Source organism: Rissa tridactyla, chromosome 10 (genome assembly GCF_028500815.1).
Source record: "Rissa tridactyla isolate bRisTri1 chromosome 10, bRisTri1.patW.cur.20221130, whole genome shotgun sequence".
In the NCBI taxonomy this organism is placed as follows: Eukaryota; Metazoa; Chordata; class Aves; order Charadriiformes; family Laridae; genus Rissa; species Rissa tridactyla.
Window position 1 is genome coordinate 18,543,977 of NC_071475.1, and position 23,405 is coordinate 18,567,381.

Genomic DNA, 23,405 nt, shown 5'->3' on the forward strand with positions numbered 1-23,405 from the left:
CCTCTTTGTCCTAAATTCAAGCCTGTGAACCCCCTCTCCAAGAGGAGGAAGGAAGGCTCTGGGGAAACAACATCTCTGAAGTGAAGAGTACAGTGCTTACTAAGCTTAACAACTTTGTTTCTAGTTTTAAGGACAATAAAACAAAATATTGAAATGAGAGAGATCCTTGAGTCCCTGAAACGTTAAGAGAAGAAATTGTTCTTTAACAACAGTTTGAAAGGTTCTTCAACTGAAATACCTAGCTCGAGTTTTAAACTATTTTCAAATATAAGCTGTGCAATAAGAGTTGTAAAAGACAAACCAGGATCTGTACACAGCCCCAGGTCCACATGCTCTGCAAGGAACTGTGCTAACTGAAACAGGCTTACCTACTCATTCCGGACAAAATTTACCAACTAACTACAAGATCACCTCATTTTTTTTTCCCCTCCTGGGCTGAGCCATACAAATTTAGCCTTCTCACAGGACATTTGTCTTTTGGTAATGTAATGAAAAAATCTATACTGGAGCAAAAGTCCATTTTGCAAAACTAAAGGCTAGGAAGCTACTGTGAAGAAACCTACAACCCACTTAACTGGTTGCTTCACAGGTTACACCAACAATCGCTCTCTAAGTGAAGTCCTACTGCCTACGTCAGTTTGTAGAAGATCTTCTCCCTGAGCGAATCAACACAGCTACAACAACACGCAAGAGGGACATTTCCTCCGACTGCCAAGCAGTTAGTGTGCCAGTCTGGCCTCACTTGCATTTTTACATGAATTTCCTCAAAGAAAGTACAAAAACTAGCAAAAAGTGCCTGTAAGAGAGCCCGATGCATACAGTTTAACATGCCTGCCTAATCTGTTATTCTGATTACTCTGTGCACTGCTATTTAGCTTGTGACCATATAGCAGAAACCAAGGGAATTATCTGCTGATCCCAATCAAGTTGCAATCCTATTCTGATCAGGTGCCAGGCTGACCAAGAGAGCTTTTCCTCTTTAAAGCCAGACACCAGTAAGACAGATGCCCTGCACACCAAAAGGAGAAATACCACTGATTTCAATTATTTTAAACACTCTGCTTTTCCATAATGCCATAGCCCTGGAAACACCACTACACAGTGCACAGTGCTACAGCATATACCAACCATTAGTGCTTGTCTTCAACAAGAAGATGCCAGTTTGCAATCTAAATTTCGGGACAATAAAAAGTGTTCTCGTTTAGATGGCCAACGGTGGTTGCAGTCTAATATCACTTACACAGGTGGCACTTCATGACAAGGGCACCTACGCATACGGAAGTAGAAGACAAAGGCACGTTAGCTGGCCAAAACAGCTAAATGACAAGACTAAAAATAAAAGCACACAAAACAACTATTTTATTTCTTCTGTACCTCAGTGTAGCATTCTCAACAACACGCATAAGACTCAGCACAGCAAACAAAGGTTTTTGTTTTCTTCCTTACAATCCTGTGTCATTAACAAGGCTTAATTTTGCTCATTAGCTCAGTAAAAAAGACGAGATTAAACCATCTGAGGAGGTATCTAGTTCTCAAAAGTTAAAAATAATTTCATTTTCTTTCACTTTATCTGAACCACAACTTTCTCAACAAAACATTGCCAACACCTGCTGTAAGTGGGGAGGAACATTCATTCCAATGACAGTATTAAAATTGTCAGAGTCTCAAGATTTACACCTTCCTTTGAAGAAATGTAAGCAATTTTGACATGAGGATGTGGACTGACAAAAAAAAAAAAACGACAAACAAACCACAAGTTACACATATCTAACTCTTGGAATTAAAAAGCCTCTTTAGTTTAATATTTTCCCAACAGCACAACTCCTCTTTTCACAGCACCTCACCAGCATTCACTTTATATGAAGAACAATTTGCAGCACAAAAGTAGTTATACGGGTGCAAGCTGCAGAGCCAAGGTAGACAGCAAAGCACAGCTTTCTCTCAATTCCTTACTGCTCATTGTCTGGTTTACCTCCAGAAGTCTCTCCACACAATCTAGTCTCGAGAAAGCAAACTCATTTCTTAGTACTGCTTCACATATATAACTCTTAAGGGTTTCTGACAGCCCCAACCTGTGGATGTGCTATCTACACTGATTTTGCTAGAGGAACATACACACTCAGAACAGCAAAACAAAACTTACAGGTCTGTATGCCATCATTTGCTAAAGACTCTCTATGACTTTACTCAGTTTTTTTCTTTAATACATGTTTGTAATATATGCATGCAAGATTGCATGTTTATAACAGCAGCATCAAAAAGAAATATTATGTTGCATCCCCTCCCTTAGTGGGAACACACAAAAAACACGCGGAAAATACCAATCAGTGAAGGAAAATCGCCCAGTGATGAAGCACATTAAAATCAAATATTGCAATTTCAGCAAATACATTATCCCAGTTAAAAATTTCTTATATGCTACTGAACAACACAGCAAGTTGCAGCTCAGAGTAAAATTATGACTGACTACCCTTCTAAAGTTTAAAACTTCTCAGTCAAGGAAAAGAAGAAACTACATGCTCATTCCTTGCCTCTTAAACTCTATTGTGAAATAATCCAAAATGCAGAAGGTTGTGAAACCAAACTGGGACACTGAACAACCTACATCAGCTGTGCAGCGTTTCATCAACCCTCAAAACCTACATGATCTTGTGAAATCAGAGACAACAGCTGCTATTTTTCAAGTTCACCTACTACCTAACATATTATCAGTTGTCCCTTCTTTTCACTCAAAACGAGATTTTGGTTTTTTCCTTATCTGCGTTAAATTTTTAAGCCAACTTTTAAGGTCAGATGCTTTTTGTATCAAGCTGCTACGGTTAGCCATCTGAAGTTTATGAAGGATTCTTGCTGTTCCTATGGCCTTCAACTCAAGGCTGGTTCTCCAGAATCACTGTACTATTTAAAGGCTCATACAGAAATATCTTTAACTATAAGCCAACACAACCACTGTTCCAAATAAGGTTAGCCCTACACGTTTTCCCCTATCACTTACCCCATTTAACTATTACTAATCCATTTTTTCCTGTCGATAATGATGACAATCAAGACACCCTCCTCCGCATCCCGCCGGGACGAGTTCCCCATTCTCCTGCTCTTCCCAAAAAGCATCCTGCTCCTATGCCTGAAGAAGTCCATCACCTTCCAATTTCTCTCTCCTCTTTTTGCCCAAATCACCAGCTTCTAAAATCACCTTGGTACGAGGGATTCAGAATTCATATTTGTCCTCTAGCCAGCCTCCTGCCACCAGCTCCTAGCAGCTCTGCCCACCACTTACTGGGGGTTACCATTTGCTTCCTACAGCTTTGATGCCACCAGCAATGGCCCCATCATACATCCCGATCCTCAGGCTACAGCTGGGTGCTGTCGTTACTTCATTCGCTTTCTCTGTCTTCAGTTCCTAGGGTTGGGAGTACAAATACACATAAGCAGCATGAGCTCACAGGGTAGAGTTCTTTCTTTAGAGCAAAGATAATCTTCAATTTTCATTTGATAATTTTTTTTGGGGGGGGACCCAATGTACATTCATACTGCTGTATGAACAGCAAATAAAAATTTCTAGAAAGACCAAATTCCAGCAGCTTTAGGGAAACAAAGCCATTAACTGCAGTTGGGGGAAAAATAATGTTTAAACACGGGAAGTTCACTATTTATCTCTCACTCTACAAACATCCTCTGCCAGGCTCTCAAAACAACTTTCACTACAGCATACTTGGCTATTTATTTTTCTATGTCCATGTTTGTAGCCCAACGCTTGATTTATAGAGCCTGAAGCAATCTGACATCCGATGCCAAGAGTAGCTTTACTGCAACCTCTTTACAAAACCTTTGACAAAAGACCACAAAAGGTAAATGGCAGTTATTAATAAAAAAAATGTACATTTCTACTGACTTAACGTCTGTCTTTGGGAGGTCATTTAGAAGAGTTACCTTCCTTTTACTGATCTCACCAGCAGTACAAGCTCAGTGGGTTCCAGCTGCACTCAGCCAGAACTCCTCCTTGAAGACCTGGTAATGCACAGACTAAAAGAACTAGCTCTTCAAAGCCCTGTGACAGCTGAATCCTGGTACAGCTAACCAGATTTCTTCTCCAGATAAATGCATTTGCTACAACTTTTAGAAAATCACACAAAAAACAGCTAACATGGGTAAGTCCCTTTGAAGAGGGATCTGCCAAGTCCTCAACTGGAAGCGTGCACGATTCTGCTCATCCACCTTCTAGAAAGATAAAGTAAGACTAAAAGTAGCGCTGTTAAAGGTCATCAGCATAAATGAGGAAAGAAAAAGCCCAACCAAAGGAGACTGAAAAGAGTTCATCTCCCTTAGCCCAGAAATTCAGCAGACATCAGAGCGATTAGCTTCACTGCTTCCACTGGAAAGACACTCTTGAGAACAAGAAATCCACTTCCAACTGGAGCTTGTATTTTTTGAACAGTAACGTTTGACAGAGTTATATCTGTAAAAGCAGAGAACTGGTCAACCCAGCACTGCCCAAATGACCCATGGCCTGGGCAGTCCATCCTGAGCTGCTACAGGGCCTGCAGGTCGTGCTGCCTCATCAGAACATGGGGCAATACACGATACATGGAAATCTGAGGATAAAGGGCTCTGCAGCCCCCCTGCAAGGGAAAAATTACAGTGTTGTTCTCAGTTTGCTGAAACAAGATAGATGGTTTTGTCAAAGAAGAGTAAGTTCTGCTCCTCTCTAGGGTGTCTGTATCACAAATGACTGTAGTTATACTATGGTATACTGCAAGAGCAAATGCGCGCAAAAGCAAAAAAATTTTTAGAAGTATTTCCAAATCTGTTGGTTGGGTTGTTGGTTTTTTTGCAAGAAGGTTTCTCAATTGTAAGGAGTCTTGGGCATCAAAAACTATAGAATCCTACAAAAAAACCTCTCAACACAGGTATGTAAAATATTTTTTTTTAAAGTTAGTTTATAGTCAAGAGAAGCTAAATAATTCTGCCAGGAAGACTCTGTATGTCACCAGATTACACGTGACCAATATGCAATTTTGTTCTTCTGAGTTTTTTTTTTTGTAAAACAGTGTCTGTGTCAAAGCTGTAACAAATGTGATTTTGTTTGGAAAAGAGATGCCACGTTAAGACCAAAATTAAGCATTCTCTTTAGCAATTACACACACTTTCTGACCCTTTTCCTATCTCAGCATTCATCTCCTCTTAAGACCTACTATTTTACAGATACTGGAGTAGTTCAGTTCACAAAGAAGCACACACCTGCTTCCTAGCAGAAACTAAGGATGTTTAGGCTTTTTTTTTTTTTTAGCAAGGGCTGGACCAAAGCAGGGCCAGAGCAGAGCAGCAGCAGAGCCCTGAGCCCCTTCTGTCAGCCCTGCCTCTTTGCATGACAAATAAAAACAATTCCACACCACAAAGGCCCTTTTGTCCGTCAAACTGCCGTGTACCAAACCTCAGTTATTTAAGTAACAGGAAAAAAAAAAAAAAAAAAGAGAGAAAAAAAAAAAGAGGCAAAGTTTGTTAATAAACCACGGTTTACAAACAACGCCACAGCCAAAGTCTTCAGAGGCTGATGACTTGGTTGGCTGCACCTCAAAATATGGAAAGTCATTAACTCATACAACAGATGGCCTGATGCAGCATTGGCCTTGTAAGAAAAAAAAAAAAAATACAGTGACATTTTTAAGCTTCCCTTCAAGAAGAATATACGGAATATAAACGCTCCTTGGAAAAACCACAACGTTTAAAAGACGGGGAAAAAAAAAAAAAAAAAAAAAGAAAAACAAAACCAACCCAACAAAAGCCCCTGAGAAGACAATGCTCTTCCCACAGGGCTTTGTCGCCTTCCGTCGGGCGCAGACCCGCCAGCTTCGGGGTCTTCTGCCTCCCCCGGCGCTCCGGGGGTTCTCACCCACAGACCCGCCGGTGGTCCCCGACACATCGCCCCCGGCCCGGGGGCAACCATTCCGCGAGCCTTTCGCACCAGAGGCGAGAGGCGCCTTAAAGCCCCGAAAAAAGGACTTGGAGCTCGGGGGGGGTCGACAAGGGCGGCGGCGCCCTACCGGCTTTCCTCACACCCCGACCCCCTTGAGGCCGAGCCGCCCCCGGGGACGGGGCCCGGCTCAACCGAGGAGGAGGAGGAGGAGGAGGGGCCGCTGACAGCTGCCGGGGCTCCGACAGCGCGGCCCGGGCAGACCCCTTCTCCATCCATCCGTCCGTCCCTCCCCGCCGCCCCGCTCACCGCCGCGCTGGGCGCTGTGCCCCGCCGGCAGCCCGTTGTCGTAGGGCTCCCAAGTCTTCTGCAGCGGGTTCTGCGTGAGCTCCCGCGCCGGCGAGGCCGCCGCCGCCGCCATCCTCGCCCGGCTCCCACTGCAGTGGCGGCGGGCGGGGCGGGCACCGCCTCCCAGCCCGGCGGGGGCGAGGCCGCGCCGCCCCCTGAGGCAAGGCCGGGCGCGGGAAGCGGCGGCCCCGACACCCTCCCTGAGGGAAGCGACGGCCCCGCCGCCCCCTGTCCCCGGCCCGGTCGGGGCCCTTAGGCCCACACGGAGTTCCCCGCCTCGGTTCCTGCCCCGGCTCCCTCAGGGGAGAGGCTCCGTCCCCAGGCCCCGAGGGGGCGGCGGCCTGGCAGGGTGAGCCCGCGTCCCGCAGTTTATTTTTCAAAATGGGGTCTCCACGCCAAGCCGAGGGGGGGCTGGCACCGGCCCCAGGCTGGCACCGGCCCCGGGAAAAGCGGTAGGGAAGCGGGGCTGTGCCTGCGGGCGACAAAAACAAGGGGTCGGGGCACAGCCGGGGGTGGCCACTGAGGAGCGGCTGCAGGGAACGCCTCAGAACCGCCTCAGGAGGGGCCTTTTTTAAAGCCTTAAAATTAGCGTGTCCAGGGAGCACGCAACGTGTTTTAAGAAGTCATGCGTTGACTGATGTATTTTTCCAATTATGCTCTATTTTGGCCTGAAGGCTGAATTAATACCGATGCAGAAAACCACAAATAAACAATAGGTTTCTAACATGGCAGGGGGGTTGGAACTAGATGATCTTTAAGGTCTCTTCTAACCCAAACCATTCTATGATCCTGTGATCTTTAGCTCCCAAAAAAGACTACTCAAATTACCCTGGAAAGATCCCGTGGTGCAGTAGGAGCCCTGGTGTGGCTAAACACAGCATCCAGCGCTCTCGCATTTCCACATCGCTTTTACAACCCAGAGAAACCCAGCTCATGAACTGGGCTGAACAAAGTCCTAAAAAAAGCTCAATATTTCGTTATTACATGCATCTCTGTCTATTTTACAGAAGATTAACGCAACACACTGAAAAGACAGTAGTAAAGCGCAACATGCACTTTCATTATTATCCACTCTCAAGTACTCGGATGTTATGACACTGGCCTAAATACAAATGCAGGTCAATACATTATATATATTTTAGATACCAGTAAAACTCTCAGCATCCGAGGATCATTTTTATTTTTTCTTTTCCATTACAAGCTAAACCGTAGCTTTCTAAACAACAGAAAATCAGTTCTCAGAGACATGTGGTGGGATACCCTGAGGAGAGTTAGCACTGTTTTTCCAAAACCATGTTTGCTTGACCTGCCCTTCCCTCTTTTCAAAGCTGATTTCCTTCTCTTCGAGACTGATTACAAGTTTTCGACTGTCGGCGCCTGCACTATATTTTCACCCTAACATTTTTTTCCTGATTTTGTTTGGAGCTGATAGCCAAAGCAGGGAGGGGCAGAGGGTTTATAGGAGTTACATTACAAGGGTCAGAAAACTAGGAGCGAAGAGAAGGAGTTTTTGAACACTTAAAAGCTTCTTGCTTTCTCCTATTAAGTATGTATTTACTTCCAACAGCTGCCGAAAGAGCTGTGAGCAGGAACAGTCTAATCTGTGTTCCAGGTTAATCCCGGAAGCCCGTCTCCCGTGCGCAGACGGAATATCGCGATGGATGGCTGACTGCAGGGTCGAGTCCAGCATCAGGACGTACCCACCTAACCCTCCCCATGCCGGCGAGGGGATGCAACCGCCAGCACCCTCTAGCTTTCCTCACCGTGCCTCCAAGAAAGCCAGGCAAGCCCACAACAGATGTCATATTAACAGAAACAAGAGATTAACAGGAATGCCGATTTATAAAATACACTTCTCAGGATTGTTTTGCATATGTTGAGTGGAAAACGTATGAAATCCTTCCAGTCTCTAGAAACAAAGTTCGTACCTCCTTTCTGCAAATCCCCACACTGCACAAGAACTGAAACTCCACCCACACACCTGCCTCGCAGCTGAAAACACTGACCTGATGCTGTTCATACAAGAATAGCATTTTTCAGAGGCCTGGAGTGTGAATTACCACATTTCTAAGTCTTGTCCCCCAAGCATGAGACACACCATCAGTGAACTCTCTTCTTGCTCGGGCAGATTTAAAGAAGTGTCACCTGCACGAAGCTTAGGTAAGGGTTTGTCCAGGTGTTTGTAATGACATTAGAGGTGTGCGTGGACACCTGCTAGCCTTTATTTTTGTGAGGTGAAGATTTCAGCTTGATTCACGACAAACTTATGCTATTGTGTTGTTGACCAAACTTATTTAAGGGTTAGTTGCGGGGTTTTTTTATAACCTCAGTGCAGCAATGGGCTCTTTGAGACACAGAAAAAGCAAATACAGAAATACCATGCCACTCCTGAGGTCTTGTTTCAAAACATGGTTTTCAAGAGCACTACATTCAATTCCTAGAAAAAGACAGAACAAATAAACATTGCTCATTCAATTCCAAATAAATGATAGAGATCACCACCTGCACAATCACATTGTCATCAACCACTGTCCTAATGCAAAGGCGTGAGAAGCAGGGCTGGTTCCCGCAGGTGAAGTGCTGGAGACCGGGCTCTGTTTGCTACAGGGAAACCACAAATAAGCCTTTACTCCTTGGAAGGCTTTTACGCAAAGCTTTTGCTCTCAGGGCCACGCTGAGCGGAAAGCTTACCTGAAAACGCACCCCTCTGCAGAGGCAAAGCGTCAAGGGGAAAGGCAGTCGTGGAAAATGAACTGCTGCACAGAAACAGAACGTGCTTGAGCCAAATAACAGAGTTATTCTTTTCAAATGAGTGACTGACAAGACAGGAAACTCTCAGGGTTTAATGCATACAGCAAGGGGTAATTATTTCTGAGTCAGGTACAAATAAAAGAGACTGAACCAAGGCTTCTGCTTGATCATACAGAAACCCTACTTTGTACATCATCTGTATCGTGTGGTAACCATATAATACAAGTTCCACAATATCTGCAACTCACTTTCACGTATCTCATTTCCCTAGTAAAGATACCACTTTACAGCCTGACAGCCTGTAAAACATCCATAAATCACCCAACATCTCTCCCTCCTGTCTTCCCACCATCTCTCCGGCAGCACCAGGCTCACTACTCGGAATAAGAAAAGAAGACTTTCCGGTCCTCTGGGTGCCAACGCCCTCACCGCACAGAGCACAGCAGATACAGCTCACACAAAAAAAACAGTTCACACAAAAAACAAGCCCTTCTGCAGTGCAGGAGATTCAACAGATACCTGTGAAATGACTGAAGAGTACACAGACACAGCCAGAGGTCACAATGCGCAGTTTCTCTAAGCAGGATGGCTGCGGAGTCGTCCCCACGCTGTGCCAAGCCCCGAGATCAAGCATGTGAGATGTTTCATAGAATCACAGAATCATCTAGGTTGGAAGGGACCTTTCAGATTGAGTCCAACCATTAACCCAGCACTGCCACGTCCACCACTAAACCATGTCCCTCAGCACCACATTTGCCCATCTTTTAAATACCTCCAGGGATGGTGCCTCAACCACTTCCCTGGGCAGCCTGTTCCAATGTTTGATAACCCTTTTGGTGAAGAATTTTTTCCTAATATCCAATCTAAACCTTCCCTGGCGCAACTTGAGGCCGTTTCCTCTTGGCTTCTCACATGTTACTTGGGAGAAGAGACTGAGCCCCCCGGCTACCCCCTCCTTTCAGGGAGCTGTGGAGAGCGAGAAGGTCTCCCCTCAGCCTCCTTTTCTCCAGGCTGAACACCCCCAGCTCCCTCAGCCGCTCCTCACAGGACTTGTGCTCCAGACCCCTCACCACCTCCGGTGCCCTCCTCTGGACATGCTCCAGCCCCCCAGTGTCTCTCTTGTAGTGAGGGGCCCAAAACTGGACACAGCACTCGAGGTGGGGCCTCCCCAGTGCCGAGCGCAGGGGAACGATCACTGCCCTAGTCCTGCTGGCCACGCTATTCCTGACACGGGCCAGGATGCTGTTGGCTGCCTTGGCCACCTGGGCACACTGCTGGCTCATATTCAGCCGGCTGTCAACCAACACCCCCAGGTCCTTTTCCCCCGGGCAGCTCTCCAGCCACTCTGCCCCAAGCGTGTAGCGCTGCATGGGGTTGTTGTGACCCAAGTGCTGGACCTGGCACTTGGCCTTGGTGAACCTCACACCACTGGCCTGGGCCCGTCCATCCAGCCCGTGCCAGCCCTGACCAGACTACGACAATATCCTGACCTTGTTCTCGTGGCAAAGCACAAGGAAGCTTTTTCTGGGAAGTTCCTGAAACACAGAGGACGATTTTCAAGATAAAAAGCTGCTAAAGCAGAAGCTTCCCATTGCCCCCCTTTGACCGCCGGCGTTTACGGCGGCGGCGTGTGATGTCAGCCGGGAGGGACGGAGCCGCTCAAACCACCAACGCTCGGGAGCGTTCCGAGCCGTCACCCCGTGCCCTTGCGAAACGCCGCACAAACCGGAGATGTCTACGGGGACTGGGAGCCGAGGCCGTCACTGCCCCCACCGGGTCCCGTCCGAGGCCTCCCGTTGCTGGGGGAGCCCCGCCGAGACCCCCCCGCCCGGCGGGTAGCAGGACGCCGGGGCTCCGGCCGCGCCCGCCAGGTGGCGCCCTGGCACCGCCCGCGGCCGCTCCGGGGGCGCCCCCTGGCGGCCGGTCTCAGGCACCGGGGGGTTGGGGACACCGGAGCCGGGGTCTGCAGGGGCTTCGGGCGCTGCGAGGTGGAAGCTCGTTTAAGCACGGCGAGGTGCAGCAGCTGGCCTGTACCCAGGCTATCCCCCTGGAAAAATTAACTCCTGCGCTTTTACAGCTCCGAAACGTACAGCTAAGTGACGCTGTAAACACTGCACCAGCAGATAGCGAAGCTTCACAGAACGCTAGCGTTAAAATACACCAACTCTCGGCTTTTAGGCACCCAAGGTAGACTCAGAGGTTGCAGAAAGCGACAGGGAAGAAGAGTTTATCTACTAATCCTGAGTTATTTTCTCAACCACATGAAAAAACATAAATTAGTGGAGGGGGGAAGGGGGAAAGTCCATACTCAAAACTAAATATCCCCATTTCTTTCTAGATACTAAACACCAACAACTTACATTTCCTCATTAACCCATTTCTCTAAAGCAATTCTCTTACCACAATGTCATGAAGTAAATTTTGTATCCCTGTATTCATATCATAGAATAGAATGGTTTAGGTTGGAAGGGACCTTAAAGATCATCTAGTTCCACCTTAAAGATCATCTAAAGTTCCAGCCCCCCTGCCCTGGGCAGGGACACTTTTCACTAGACCAGGTTGCTCAAAGCCCCATCCAACCTGGCCTTGAACGCTTCTAGGTGTCAAAATTATCAGCTATTTACTTGTCACTGAGAAAACAAATAGTATCCGACCTCTATGCACACAATTGGCAATAAACTGCTGGCAAAAACCTAAATCCAGGTGTTATCTATTGTAAACCAGCAGGTTACTCTTCCAGCTAGAAGTAACAAGCAGGAATTTGTTTAAATTATAACATCTTAAAAATAAGTATCTGCATTTCCTACATATTGCAATGGCAAGAGGAAGAGACAGAGTCCTTATTCCTCATCTAAGAAGGTATCTAGTGATGGCGTATGCGCCCCCACACCCCAGCTCACAGCTCCAAAAGACTTCAGCCACATAGCACATCAGCAGCTTAGTTTCAGCACAGTTTAAGGAGGCACAGAGGAACGCAGAATTTGCAAAGATCATTAAGGATGAATGTTATTCAAGAAACACAGACGCACACCAGCACAGTCTTCAGCCACACACATATTTTATGTATCCAGCTTCAACATCCAACCAACGGTCCCCGTGTCCACATGGACTAGATCACTCTGACCAGCTAACTGGCAGCCTGCTATGCTGCATCACAATATTTGTATAAAGCATACAGGATAATTCCTATTGAAGTTATAATTGATTTTGTCTTTTAATGAAAAAAAAAAAAAAGTCAGGTATACCTTCAACAGGCTCGTGGTAGTCCTTCATTGGTCAAAATCTGTGCAGCTGGAAGCATCACCTGAGGACAGCCAGCAACAGCTATCTAATATACAAGGCAGTTACAACACCACGAGCCAATTAGAAGGGATGGTGACGATATGTACAACTATGCTTCACCCTTTTTGTTCACAAGGAACAACACTCCAACATTTCAAAACTGGATCTCGGGTGGAATGGGAGAGATTTCTCCCCACACACTTCATACGCTGTCGTGCTGATTTTTTTCATTTTGACCAAGCATTTGTTACAGTGCTCTTACATGGTGAAAAGCTGCAGCTTCTGGGTAACAACAACATCCAAAAATTTACAACTGCACTGAGTTTCCACAGTAATGACCAAAACTACTGTGGAGCAGATGGGCACTTAGCCTGTTCGATCACATCTTTTATTACATTACCACCTCAGCAGGGGACAGAATGCTCCCTCCCCCAGGTAATTCTCATGTTCCTGAAGTACAGATCAAGCCTGGCAGGTTTTTCCTCACTGCGGAAGAGCAGTTCTTAACAACCAGCCCAAAAGACAGTGGCTGTCTACTAGGTATGTTGTCACCTTTGTAAGGCAAGTAGTAACTCAACTTTGCTCTTCAATTCCCAAGGAAACCTAAGGATAAAGGACGGTGCACTAGCAACCGAAAAGGTGGCTCTCTCCTTCCCAGGCTTTTCCTGAGCTCCTAGATGATGACAGATGATGCCTTGGGAACAGTCATCCTACAGAAGAGATGCCTCACAAGTTAAAAAACTTCTCACACAACTTCCCACAGAGAACAGAACAAGTTCCTTCCCATTAAGAGCTTTGCATGCACAATGAGCAATCAGGGAAGAGAGATGTAATACTATATTAGCAAAATAACACGCATTGATTCATACCTTCTCGGCTCAGTTTCTCAGGACTTTTTGTTACGTCAACTTGTTAACTGACAATTTCCCATCTCCTCAAGACTGCCTATGGTCTTCTCCTCAACCAAAAGTACCATCCTTTTTGTTTTCCCACTCAGCCTAATATCCCAGTAGTCAAACCAACAAAAATGACAAATAGCCCACTAAGTCCCCAAAAATTTCAAGCAGCCCACATGACAAGTTCAGCAGGTTCCCCATACCATCTTCACACATCCCGCTATTAAGGACTTGATTCCAAACCAACTGAAATCACAAGGATCAGGCCTTGTGATACATGGCCCTAGCACTTACTCCACTTCTGAGCAACAAGGAAGTTTATTACTGGCACCATCCACTCCATATCCTATTTCCTATCACTGCCTAAAGGGAAAAAGTTCCAGTTGTTTTGAAGTACACTGCTACCTCAAAGACAAGCAAAGCCATTAAGGATTCAGAACTAAAAAAGAATCTGCCCTCAGCAACAAAACCTTTAGAAGTTATTTTCTAAGAGTTCATTTTACTACTAGACTTCCTGGCTACAGATCAATCTACTAAAGAGATTCAAAAAAAAAAAAAAAACCAACATACATAATCATGCTTTATATAAGAATAAGCTACTACTAAGAACAAGAAATCTCTTCAGTGCTAATTGGGGAACAGATTTAAACAACATCCAAGATCCCACAAAGACGTATAAATACGTGATAGTTATTCATTGTGCATGCAAAACAACGATGCATCCCTTACAGCAGTGCTTACATGTGGCTTGATACCAGCACAGTTATGTTTTCAAAACCATGACGACCTACTGACCAGGAAACAAACCCTAGCTATATATAGCTATATAGGGGGTGTATTGTAAGAATTGTATCGATAAATTCTTGCATGGCTTTCTACAGAACCCACGTGTTGTACGCACGTAAAACCTATCAGACAGTCTAAGATTACCTGGAGAGACGCAGGTTATCAGCAGAACATCATCCCACCACCATGTGGATTGCATGAGAATCCCTGAGCATAAACCGAGATTCACACAGACAGTATTAACAACTAAAAAAAACCAAAACCAAAGCACCTTGCTACACTGTCACTTTGTTCTTTATCTTTACGTGAACCATTCTTGAAAGCTTGGCCATTCAGAGTACTTTTATTATTTCTAAATATATAAAGATGTTAGTTTAGATGTTTATCACGTTTCAGAAGAAGTAATCGCTCTATTTTAAACGTGGGAGAAACCTAACGTCTGGAGATAAACCCTATCAATGAGATGCCATTGGTCTCATGCAAGGAAGTTTCCTGTGTTAAGTCTAAAATGAGGCATGGATTTGAGGCTGGTCTGCATCAACCGTGTTTATTAAATCTAAAGGATAAATCACTAATTCTTTACATCCCCAGTCCAAGCAGCCACCTCCCACCTTCACCTCTGAGAGAGCATTGAAATTATGTCCTTGAAAAATAAGCCAGACCCTCAAGTGGTGCTTCCAGGTATTGCTTAAGATTATTTCCGTTGTCACAACATTAAGCAACATTTTCAATCTTCCTGTTACGGCACAACATAAAGGAAAGATGGCATCCATTATTCATGCTTTCTGAGCGCAACCTAGTGTTAAAAAACCCTTTGTAGCTTACTGTATATCAGGGACATCAAACTATTTACATGAGGGGGGCGTGTGCTTCTAAGAAGTGCAGAAAAAGGACATTAAAATACATGTCATTTGCACAAATTGCCTATCTACAGTCATGGGTCTAGAGGCTAACTGAAAATAGAAAATACTGAGTTTCCAAGATGGTTAAGTCTACCGAGGACAGTCGTTCCTACACATTGCTCTGGTAGGATCCAATGTTGTTACTACAGCAACAGCACGTACAGCCTTGCACAACCTCTGGACAGCAGGTGGGTGTACCCTGATACGCGCTCCTCTTCCTTGGAAGTGCAATACATCAGCGACTCCGCTTATCCACTGCTGCATCAGTTACCTGGAACCCGAGATACAACCCAGGGAATCCAAGGCTTGACAGATTTGTAATATTTCAAAGGAAAGCAAAACATACTTGCACCCACTAGGATGTTTGTCTTTGTGCCTATCGAACCTGCATAAAAGCAATCTCTATTAAGCAGTCTGAAAGTGTCTCTATCACCTTAAAATTCTCTGTTCTTTTCCAGTCACATAAACTTATGAGAAAAACCTTCCCAATTCCGAATCTGGGGTTGCTGTTGCAAGTAAGAATACAGCTAAAAGGAACGTGAGGAAAGGATTAGCAATTTTGAATAAAAGAAACCCCTCCTCCAGGCTGAAAAATTGATTAATTATGCTAACTTATAACTAGTTTTATAGTAGATATTTTATTTACATTAGATATTTTATAACGTATACATATCCTTTGTCCTTTCATTCAGCTAGGATGCCATGAATCCCACTTGTTTCTAACAGCTAGAGCTGGGCTGCTAAATATAAAAGAAAACCCAACAGAACAAGGGCAGCTGCCTTCTCAGAGTGGAACTAAAATACTTAATGCTATCTTTAAAACCAAGCGCTATCAACTGATTTCAGAAGTAAAATTTCTCAGGACAGCCACTTTAAAGCAAAACATCTGTTAAATGTCATTACATGCATTAGGAAAGTTGTCTGATGAGCTACAAACGGAGAAATATATTGACAATAAAGAAATGCAGAATTTGCGTGTCATCCAAGTGCAGTAAAACAAACAAATTCAACAAAAATCATGAAGACTTTGGGATGAAGCCACCTATCAGGTGTCAGCATGTTAAAAGACAAGAGATAAAGAGAACGTAGGAAGCACCATCAGGGGGTTGGGGCCTGACATATTGAATGACTACTGATGGAGAAATCAAAGAGAAAAAGACGAGGGGGAAGACAGCCGCTGGACCGGGTGACAAACCGTCAGGGGTGTAAAATGCATCTGTGAGTCATCAGCATATAATAGAAGTTGAAGCCATGAGAACGCCTGAAATAGGGCATGGGGCAACAAGAGCAAGGCAAGGTCAAGTTGTGGGAGGAGGAGGAAACACCGGACGGGGAAGGGGGAAAGAGTATCATGAAAGAAAAAACAACAACAATTTGTTAGAATATGCAGTGACTCTGCAGAGAGGTGAGGCAGAATAAGGAACAAGACAGGGGTCCAAACATTTCAGTGACATAAATAAATAGACAGAAGCACCCAAAATAGGCTGAGTTCAGGAGAGGCTGCGGAGGAAGTTATACAACCTCACGTTGTAAGAGGGACCAGCCTTGGCTGAGAGAGAGAACAAACACAGAAAATGGGGGGGTCAGGAGCTAAAGGTCCAACAGAGTTTAGTACTCCAGCATATATTAGCGTATGGGATAAGTAGGTCATTAAGGAAAAAGCCCATGGCAACGGAAGCAAGAGCCAACAAGTTAATGGGGCAGTGATTGAGCCCACAGTCCTCTACACGCACCTACAGTTATACTTGGTTTCATGCATGTCCCGTAGGCAACGGAGACAGAAAAGCTGTTTTTTGACAGTAAAGAATAAATCCCTCTGGAAAGCCGGCATGGAAAACTGACACTGACACAAGGAGGAAAAAAACTCATGGCATATGTGACGCCAGCTGCCTCTGGAAATAGTCTTAATCTTATGAAAAAGAAGCATATTCATCCAAATAAAAAATACAAGCAAACTAGAGCAAAGCTTCTCAGAAGCTACTGATGAATGAATTTATAATAAAAGCAAAATTAATCTTAATCTGCCAAACTGCAATGGTGTTTAGTGTCGTCTAAAACCTAGCACTGAAGGGGAAAAAAAACCACAGGACAGACATACAGAGATCCAAATCACTGGTGAATCTCAGCCTTTGTAGCCTCCAGGGCAGATTTCTCATTTTCTGTGTATTTTGCAAGTACAGCTAGATGGCTTATCATCTTCCTGAGAATAACAGGATCAATATGTAGATGAGGAAGCTTAATAAGGATAATAAAATTACGATAGCCAAAATAATCTAATTTATGGAGTGCACACAGGCTACACAACACAAATGCTACAAATAAAAGCTCTTGCAAGGGGAAACATTTACCAAGTTAGAGTCGCCAGCATCATATTAGCAAAGAAACATTCTCTTTTTTTTTTTTTTTAAACAAAACCCCTGAATTTTCTTTCTACTCCTTACAATAACTTTGTTTCAGCACAAGTCTCCCTAGAGAAAATAAATTGTAAGAAATGATTCAGATGTACAAAAGGCCATACTCCATCACATAGAGCGTGTGTGAGAACCTTTGGCACCAGAATGTGTAAATACACATTCAGACACTCGAATATAAATTGACAGCAAAACAATATACAGGATATAAAGATGTAAAACAAACAAACAAAAAGAAAAGAATCAAAAGCAAGTAAGGACACCAGCCCTTACGCTTGCCAGGTCCAGTGAAAAACCAGCTGTCCAGGCTTGGTGGCTCTGGCCACCGCATGGTGGGTTGGTCTGTGTCCTCCTCGGGTCTCCCCTCACCACCAAGGACATCTAAAGTCATTGACTGACTTGACCCTTATTTGACACAGGACAGAGGTCTCAAAAACATTGGTCTACATTTTAGTGAACACCAGCTACCAAGAGAGAAAAGCTGCCTTGCCACTGCTCCCACTACACAAAGTGCTTCAGCCTGTCCCATCGGACACGAGATTGCCACTGGATGAGCCCAAGTCCTTGGAACTGACCTCACCTGGGGAAGAAAAAAAGCAATTGCAACCCCAGGACCTAAATCCATGGGAGACATCTGTCATGGTTTAACCACAACATCTCTTCCAGAACCGCTTGAATTTTAAGTTCCTGTATTCTAATCCCCAAACAAAGCAATTCGCAGAATAAAAATAATAATAAAAATGCAGCTAGATCAATCTCCTACAAACAATGAGTAATGACTTCAGCTGTAGCAGCAGTGCTTGTTTCCTCCACAGCAAGGGCTGCCTTTTTCCCCCCCTCCTCCTCTGCCCCATCCATCTGCCTCTCACAAGCCATCTGAAATTTTTTAATTGCAAGAGGTCACGAACCCCTGAAATCTCCCCATTGTTTTGGGGAAACCAGTTTTACACTGGTAACAGAAAAACTACAAAGCTCTTCTATTTTTTCCCTCCTTAATGCAGAAGGTAAATGTTGCAGAGCTCCATGCTTAAGAATATCCACAGGGTTCCCATGAACAACAAACATTGCTTGTTATTAACCGACAACATCAATTAGATTTCCAGGGATCATAAAAAAACCTTAAAAGGAAGACAAAGCCAGCCTTAAATCCAAATATTGTTGTGGCAGTGATAACCAGCCGAAGCAGTTTCAGACACATCAAAACAACTCGTGTTTGTTGTGCTCCCCGATTAGTTTATGTCAAAAGGGGTGTGTAGTGTCTGTCATATGAGGCTTTTAACCATAAATAAATCACCACAAATACTTTGTCCCTTGCATCATGTGATTTGAACTACCCGTCAGCAAACTGTATATAATCCAGTCGTGAGGATTTCTTGCTGCTGAAGGAGACTTTCCCATTTAAGCACCGAAAACACAGGCAAGATCCAATCGAGCCTCTGCAGTTCCAGCAGGGACTAACCCAACTAACGAAACGCAGCGCTGCCTGCAGATGGAGAAATCATTCACGTGCGAACCCATTTCAAAAGATGCAACACCACAAGCGGCTTTTCGGAGCAAGGCAGAAATAGCACGTCTAAGTCACTTCTCGGCGTCACCCAACAGCTACGTCCCAGCCCCACAGCGGATCCGCGGCTGTTGTAACTCTAGTTGAGAGGAGAGCAGCTGCAGGGAGCCCAGCGATTCCCGCTGCCGAGGCACAGCGTGCGTGAAGCCAGCTCCTAGACTGTGACACAAAGACTTGACACTATGCAGAAAGAAAAGAAAATTCACATTCCGGAAAATAATTATTTGGGAACAAGTTTTAGGTGGTCAACTTCAGAGTGAAGATGGGAAATAAGAACTTACCCTTTCCTACTCATGCATGGCCTGTAAACAAGATAGTAACGTACTGAATCATCTGGAAACTAATGCCACACAGTCATTTCAGATATCTAAGTAACCAGTTGTGCTGAAATTATACCGACGCACGCAAATTTAAAGCTGTAACAGGCACATTGTTTCCACAAGGGCACTCATGACAAATCCGTCCCATTTTATTAATAAAACATTACAAAACATGCCTTTTATCCATCACATGGATAGAAGTCAGTCGCAATTATGAGACTCATCCTTTGTGTTCAGGACGTACTGTGGCAGCTACACGCTTAAAGACTTCAGGGTTAATTCTGGTGCGCTGCTTCAGATCCTTAAATGCTGCAGATGCCAAGAGCCCCCCCCTTCCCCAGCTTCTCAAATGAGAGATGAGTTTGTTTGACAGGATCAAAAAAGCGCCTCAAAGGCACTTACAACTGCACTGCATGGGTAAATAAACACATTTCATGCAAAACCACAAACATTGCATCTTTTTGAGCAGACACAAATTCGCAGCCCCGCCACATGACAGTGATTTTACCTAAAACAGCCACATCACACCCAGGAACCACCCGACAGCTACAAGGTCAGTACTTCACCTGGTAATACGTTAAGTACACCTGGAGATCAGCATTCATAATTAGCATGCAATTACAATATTTAGGGCCAGGTTTTGGCAGGCACCCAAGAATAACCAAGCCTGGTTATTAGCCAAGCTGGCCCCACGTGGTGTCTCGTCGGAGTCAGCCAGGCCAGTGCTTCCCCCCCCTGAAACCACCCCTCTGCACAACCAAGTCACACCTGAAATAAACCCACCACCTCCGAAAATAACAACCTGTGTGAAGCAGTGTGGGACTGCTTCCCATATCCCCACTTTGAGTACCTGATAAAAATTGAGTAAAATCAGGAATCAACTTAAATGACTTCATTTTAGCCACTGGAGAGCCCAACTAGACAGACTAGTGAGTTTGGAGTTCGTTATTCTCTTTCACTCCCTTATACAATTTAATTACTTTGCCTCACACACTCTCAGAGACAAGTCAACTGCTATGTCTGCGACAAAAGGTTAACAGACTAATTATTTGACTTAAAATGGGCAAAAAACAGCTTATAGGGAAAACCAGAGCAGACCCAAGGAAGGCAGCGCTTCTCAGACCCACAGCTGGTGCTTCCTCAGTTGTATTTTGAGAATTTTTAGCCTTTCTACTACATTTGCCTTATGACTCTTCCCGAGGGCCTGCCCCACCCAGGGTGTGGGGACACAAGCTTACACTATATTCAGTAAATTAAAAAAAAAAAAAAAAAAAAACACACAAAAAAACCCAAAACCCAACACAAAACCAACAAAACCCAAAAAAACCATATAGAGTGAGAATGTGAGAGTACCCACCAGGTCACCTCCTTCAGATGAAAGCCGAAATGCTCCCCAAATGTATTATGTTTTCCAGCATTTAAAGTCTAATGTTTACATTTCATCTCACAGAAAAATTCGTGGACATTACGTGCACAGTTTAAGCCCCAAGGAAACCATGCAACTTCAGTGAGCAATTTAGAACACATCCGTAGTGCTTCGTCAGCAATTAAGATATCATCCGCAAGTTGGATTTACCAAATCTCTTACTCATAAGAGCAGAAGGAACATTGACGCAATCAAATTGAGAAAAATACTGGAGTAACCAGCCTGATTTTTTTTTAAATTAGATGGGTGATATATAAAAAAAAATAAAGTGCTAAAAGCACTTAATTCAACAACATCCTACTACTGGTAAGGGTTATATTTATAACTTAGTACTTTTTTGTAACAAAATGTCCTATTTCAAAGCCGACCCTTCCTTCAAATGACCTCAAAACAGTTCTGAAACAAAATCCCCCCCGGCGATGCTCTCAGCTTTGTGTCCTCGTCCTGCATAACTATCCCTACACGAATGCTCTCATTAGATGATGCGCCGATTTAAAAGGACCGGGACCTTATGTAAATGGATATTATTGCTTTTAATTGCAGCCGTAATTATGGGAGTGCCTCCCAACTGAGTAAGGCCACATTAAGCAAACTTACTGGAAACTTCACAAACTGCTCTGCAACACATTGGATGAGCACCAGGAGTCCCACAAACGGTATTTATTCAGCCCCATCTTCAGCTCTCTGCAGAGCACTACAAAAATCAACTGACCCTATAAGGGATCGCTCTGAGTTGTATTTGGTTTAGTATGTTTTTGCCTCATGTTAACTAGTTTCTCTTCAGCATTTAGCAATATAAAATGTTTAATTCAGAATTACTGTTTCTAAAGATTTAAAAATCTTAAAGAATCTTCACATTTCTTCAACATTAACTTTTTTTTTCCCCCCTCCCCAAACTCCGAAGAGCCACAGGAGCACAACGGGACCTGCTACAAGAGACACCACTGAGCCAGGCTACAAGGTGTTGAGAACGAGGAGCGAGAGCCGTATCCATTTGGGCATAGCCAACAAATCACTGCTCATTGAAGACGCCGGCGCAAGCATCGCACACGCAACCCAAAGAACAATGAAGGGTTTTCAGTTCACCCACGGGTAAGCGGTGGCCCATCACTGCGTCACAACAGCTTAATTGGGGTGTTCCCCCACCCATAGTCCAGGTGGTTTGGAAACCACCAACCTTACTGAAATCCATTCCCATGCCCTGGGTTGGAGTCAGGCATGGACAAAGTAGGCAGATGCCTACTATAACACTGGCAGAAGCAAATCGATGGCTGTAAACAAGAGCAATTCTCTGAGTCACCCGGCAGGAGCCACGGCCACTCTATACCCAGTGACACCCAATTTTCTACAGCACCAGGCAGCTCAGGGTGCCAGGCCAGGACTCCCCGGTCCCGTTAACACACCCTTGTGCAACACGACTCTTCTTCTGCCTCCGTCCCCGCTTCCCTGTCCTGCCCCACAGCTGCAGGAGAGCCCAGGAAGGCGCCAGGTTTGCCTTCCAGCCTTAGTAATACAATATTCCTGGAAAGGGGGGGAAAAACACCCAAACATAACCAAGACTGAGCCTATGTTTCAAAGTTTTGGTGCCCTTGCGTCAGAGCTGTCATCCTGCATTACACAAAGTGCCTAATGAACACGCCAGGCCCCTCGGTCCTCAGGGAGAGTCAGCCCTTCCCGAGGAAGGGCTCCAACCAGCCAGCAGTCAAATCTCACAGGGAAAGATAAAAAAGATGCAGATTACGTGTTTTTATGGTGTTGCCATTAGGAATAGGAAAGAACAACCAACCGGTTGGATCAGCATTTGCCAAAACACTGATTTTACAGCCTTCCTTGGCCAATGGAAAGCATCGACGCTTGGAGGAGCACAACGTAAATACACCTTCCCACAGACAGTTAAAAAAAATATTAATAAATCCCTCACAGCAAAGCAATTTCCAAAAATAACTCGGAAAGCAAACAAGCACTGGAACGCTACGATTCCCTCTTTCCACACCACATCTCCCCAACCTTCCTCCGCACCGGGCTGTCCCCCACGAAGCCGTGATTCCCCACCGCCCACGATGCCGGTCACCCTCCCTCCTTGGCGGAGCTGGAAGGGAAAACGCCGACCAGGGCGTCCCACAAAACGCCACCTTCGCCCCTCCAGCCCTGCCCCGACACGCGTGGCACCCTCCGGGGGGGGCTGCCCCACGGGAAGGGAAGAACCAACCCCCCCGCGGCGGGCACCCAGCCGAGCGGGGGAGGCAGCGGGAGGCCCCGGCCACCGGGGCTCCTACCTCGGCAGCGCCGGCCCTGCGGGCAGCCGCGGCGGCGGCGGCGGCAGCCCCACATCTGCGGCGGCGCCTGCTCGGCTCCGGCGGAGGACGGCTCGGCCCGGCGGTGTACGGGGAAGCCGCTCGGCGGAGGGTCCTGGCGGCCGCGGAGCCCCGCGGAGCTGCCCGCGGGTGTGCGCGCCCCGCGCGGGGCGGGGCGGAGCGGCGGGGACCGGCCCCGGGCAGCCCCCGCCCCGCCGGGCAGCGCCGCTCCCTCCCGACCGGCAGCGCCGGGATGGACGGACGGACGGACGCGGGGACGGACTCGGGCTCACCTCTGCGGCGGGCGAGCCCGCACGCCCCGCGGCTCGCCCGGTCCCCCCGCGGGGCGACGCGGGCACCGGCTGCCCCGGGCGTGATGCCGGTGCGGGCCCTGCCGTCCCTCCCTCGGTCCCGCCGCTGCTAGCTCCCTACCGGGACTTGCGCCGTTCCTTAGCCTTCTACTCGGCGTTTTATGGTTTGTTTTGGGTTTGTTTTTTTTTAAGTGAGACGAATT

The 23,405-nt window shown here is 45.8% G+C and overlaps 1 protein-coding gene across 3 annotated transcripts in view; it reads right to left on the bottom strand.

The window, feature by feature from the left end:
• The window catches only part of LOC128915648 (6-phosphofructo-2-kinase/fructose-2,6-bisphosphatase 4), a 53,794-nt gene extending 30,743 nt beyond the window's left edge, over positions 1-23,051 (bottom strand). For 2 of the 3 annotated variants that reach the window (XM_054216318.1, XM_054216321.1), the window contains exon 1: positions 6,221-6,376. In XM_054216318.1, coding sequence (XP_054072293.1) covers positions 6,221-6,332 — 112 coding nt within the window. In that variant the 5' untranslated portion in view covers positions 6,333-6,376. Of the gene's footprint in view, positions 1-6,220; positions 6,377-22,873 lie in introns of those variants that run through there. The other variant, XM_054216320.1, reaches the window with a different exon arrangement.
• Between the last annotated feature and the right edge of the window lie 354 nt (positions 23,052-23,405).